This window comes from Trypanosoma grayi (assembly GCF_000691245.1).
Source record: "Trypanosoma grayi strain ANR4 Tgr_1401_V1, whole genome shotgun sequence".
In the NCBI taxonomy this organism is placed as follows: Eukaryota; Euglenozoa; class Kinetoplastea; order Trypanosomatida; family Trypanosomatidae; genus Trypanosoma; species Trypanosoma grayi.
Genome location: NW_008827019.1, coordinates 1 through 3,519, shown reverse-complemented (window position 1 = coordinate 3,519; position 3,519 = coordinate 1). Strand labels below are relative to the sequence as shown.

The 3,519-nt window shown below is 62.5% G+C and overlaps 2 protein-coding genes across 2 annotated transcripts; both read right to left on the bottom strand.

The window, feature by feature from the left end:
• Nucleotides 1-2: 2 nt before the first annotated feature.
• Nucleotides 3-1,064, bottom strand: DQ04_14011010 (pre-mRNA-processing factor SLU7; the record flags this gene model as incomplete). Its single annotated transcript, XM_009317076.1, has 1 exon — nt 3-1,064. A coding segment is annotated over one exon (1,062 nt), but the record flags the coding sequence as incomplete, so codon positions are not given.
• A 629-nt stretch (nt 1,065-1,693) lies between these two features.
• Nucleotides 1,694-3,256, bottom strand: DQ04_14011000 (hypothetical protein; the record flags this gene model as incomplete). The annotated part of the gene is made up of 1 exon (XM_009317075.1): nt 1,694-3,256. One exon carries the CDS (start codon nt 3,254-3,256, stop codon nt 1,694-1,696), a length of 1,563 nt encoding a protein of 520 aa, XP_009315350.1.
• Nucleotides 3,257-3,519: the final 263 nt, after the last annotated feature.

The window sequence follows — 3,519 nt, the reverse complement described above, 5'->3', positions numbered from 1 at the left end:
GGCGGCGCAGCGGAAGCAGCAGCGGCGAGTGCCTCCTTCATGCGCAGCGAACTCTCCGCCGAGGCGAGCGTCGACTCGCCGTAGAGTGAGCGGACCAACCGCTCCCGCACCGTCGCCTCGGGATCACCGCCGTCACCGCTGCTTCCACCCTTGTCCACCTGCCGCTGCTGCTGCTTCCTTTGCTTCTGCAGCTGCTCGTCCAGCCTGAAGTCGACGATGGAGGCGGACTCGCCCTTCAGGAAGCGCAGCTGCATCTCGAGGTACGTGTAGTAGTCCCCTGAGCGGTAGCGCTGCAGATCACCTTGAAACGTGCGTGTAAGGTCCGCCTCATTGGGGTTGCCACGCATCGATCCTGTCTTGGGGTCGAACAGCACGCCGTCGTTGTCGAGGTTCTGCAGGTGCTTCGGCAGCTCCTTTATCTCTACGCCGGCGCCGCCGCCGCCGCCGCTGCCGCTCGTCACGGCGGTCTGTGCCGTGAATACATCTTGCAGCCGCGGCCGCTTCGCCCCGCTGCTGTTGTTGTCGCCAACCCCATCAGCTCCTGTCTCCTCCTCCGCCTCTTGTGAGGCCTGCTGCAGCAGATCGACGCCGGCGCCAGTCGCGTAGCGGTCACGCTTCTGTGCGTAACTCTTCTCGGCCCGCTCCACGTGCACGTCCACGCCCGTGACTTTGCCGCCGTACATCGCGCCCACCTTTCTGCGCGGCTTGTAGCACTCATTCGTCTTGTGCGTCGTAGCGCCGCAGTTGCCGCACGCCCCCGCCGCGTACGTCGTCGCCTTGCCGAGCACGACGACGGTGTCGTGCTGGTCTTGCAGCGTGTCCATCGCATCGGTGTGTTTCTGCCGCTGATGGTCAAGCGTGGGGCCGGTGGCACCGTAGTACCACGGCGCCTGCGAGATGAGCTGCGGCACGTTGGGGCTGATCTCGCTTCCCGTCAGCGCGTCCACGGCGAGCGGGGCGAGGCCGAACTTGCGCTTCTCCTCGAGCTCGCGTCGCTGCCGCAGGCGTTGGCGCATCGACATGCCCGCCTCCTCCTCGGCGCCGGTCTTTTTGTTGTTCAGCATCCGCGCGGCACACAACTAGTTCTGAGTGGAGAGGGGGGGGGGCGAATAAGTGCAGCAGGAAGAGAAATAATGATAATAACGATAGCAACACTAGTAGCACCAATGGCATGTGCTACAGCAGCAGCAGCAGCAGCATCGGGAAGACTAGGAGCGGCAGGGGCGGCAGCAGCAGTACTGGTGGGCGTGCGCGCATACCCTCCCGGCCTCTCGCCCCCTCGGCGGGTGAAGATGTGTGGGCGCACCCCGGCGTCAGGCCCCGCACCTCTACCCCGTCCTCTTCCGCTGCACTAATACCGAAAAGAAAACCACGGAAGGAGAACAACACGCATCTTTCGTCCTTCCTTTCTCTTCCTCTCTCTCTCTCTTTTTGCCTGCTTATAAAGTAACTCATGGCGATTCAGGGCCTCCTCTCCTACACGAGGAAGCGCTGTCGTCGCCATCGCCATCATCAGGGCATCTGTGAGCACGACAATCCCAGCAACAGCAACTTAAGGCAAGCAAAGCCCCCTCCAGCAATCATCACTACTGTCATTGCAGTTTTTTTTGGTTTGTTTGTTTTGTTTTGGTTCCTTCTCGCAGGCCTCTGCTGTTGTCGTTGTTGTTGTTGTTGCGGCTGTTGTTGTTATGGCTTACATCTGCGGCGTGGACCCACGGGAGACGTACAGCTGGTAGAGCTGCGGGCACACGTTGGGGCCGTAGATGTCGAATATCTCCTCAATCTCCTCGCTGCCGGTGGGGTCGGAGAAGAAGTCCTGGTGCAGTGCGAGGCAGCGGTTGAAGACGGGCGTCAGGATCTTCGGATCGCGCACCTGGAACTTGGCGAGCGACCACAGCAGCCGCCGCGCCTCGCCGGCATCGATCTGGCGGCAGACGTACACGCTGCGCTCCGACAGCGCGACGGCCATGTCCTGCTGCAGGAAGTTTGTGCGCGCGAAGGCGTGTGCGGTGTTGACGAGACCAACGGCGTCGAACTGGTCGGCGATGCTCGCGGCGTGCGAGGCGAGGCGCTTGAAGAGCTCCTCGTCCTTGAGCCCGAAGTGCGCGAGGGCGGTGACCGTCTTGGAGATGTCGCGCGCGTCGTGGTCCTGCACCACCGCGAGCGCGCGCTCCGCGAGGTTGTCGAAGAGCTCGGGGTTGTTGATGCCGATGCGCTGGAACGCGTTGAGCGTGGTGCTGATGTACTGCGCGTTGAACTCATCGATGAGCTCCACCGCGCGGTTCGTCAGCACGCCGAAGAGCTGGTCGTAGCGGATGCCGAAGTACGCGAAGGCCATGAACATGCTCGCCACCTGCTCCGCGTTCATCTGGTCCACGTACTCCATCGCCTTGCTGGCGAAGCGCTTGCTCAGCTTCGGGTCCTTCAGCCCGATCTTCGAGAAGGCGACGATGAGGGGCACCAGCTCGTGCACCGTCACGCGCTCACGCAGCGATGTGGCGCGGCGGGCGATGGCGCCGAAGACGAACTTGTCGCGGTACCGCAGCCGCGCAAAGGCGTTGGCGAGGATCACGAGGTGCGCCGCCTCGAACTCGCCGACGCGCGCGAGCGTCTGCACGCGCTTCGACAGGTAGCCGTACAGCTTCTCGTGCTGGATGCCGGTCTTGGAGAAGGCGCTGATGGTGTTCGTCACCGCCTTCGCGTCGAGGTACTTGGCGTTGCGCGCGGCCTTCTGCGCCTGCAGCTCAATCACCTCGCGCGCGTCGCGGGACTTGAGCGTCGCGCACGCCGTCACCACGATGGGCAGCACGTCGACGGTGATGAGCTTGTCGTTCTTGAGGCAGTAGTCGATGCACTCGCGCACCAGCTTCGCGTCGCTCTCCATGCCGAAGTAGACGGCGGTGTTCAGCAGCAGCGCGACGGAGCGGGCGTCGAGGTTCTGCCCCGCGATGGACGTCGCGAAGAGAACGCGGCGCGCCTGCTGCGCGAGCATCGGGTTGCCGCCGCGCTCCTGGTGGAGCTTCTTCATCTGCAGCGCCTCCGTCGCGATGTTGCGCGCGGAGAGGTGCGAGCCGCCCTGCGGATCACTCGGCAGCGACAACTCGCCGCCGTGGATCGTGCCAACAAGAGAGTTGCTCTGGCGGCGCACGCTAAACGTCATGGCAACAGCAACAGCAGCGGCGGCAGTACTAGCAACGGTGGTGGCGGTGAGGCGCCGCTGCTGTTGCACAGGGCAACGCCGCAGCGCACACCGCATCCTCCAATCTAAGTGCTTGCTGCCACGAGGACGGCAACAGCAGTCAAAAGACACACGCACAGAAGAAACGACAATAATAATAAAAAAACAGTCATCAACAGACGCACCAACAATAGCCCTAATGGCCATAATAATAACAACAATAGTGACAATAATACAGAGAGACACAGTGGGGTATTGACAACTGGAGCTGCCGGCGTGCCAGGACCACCGCCTGGCATAAGCCCACAGCCGTCTAAGTTTCCCACACACACACACACACA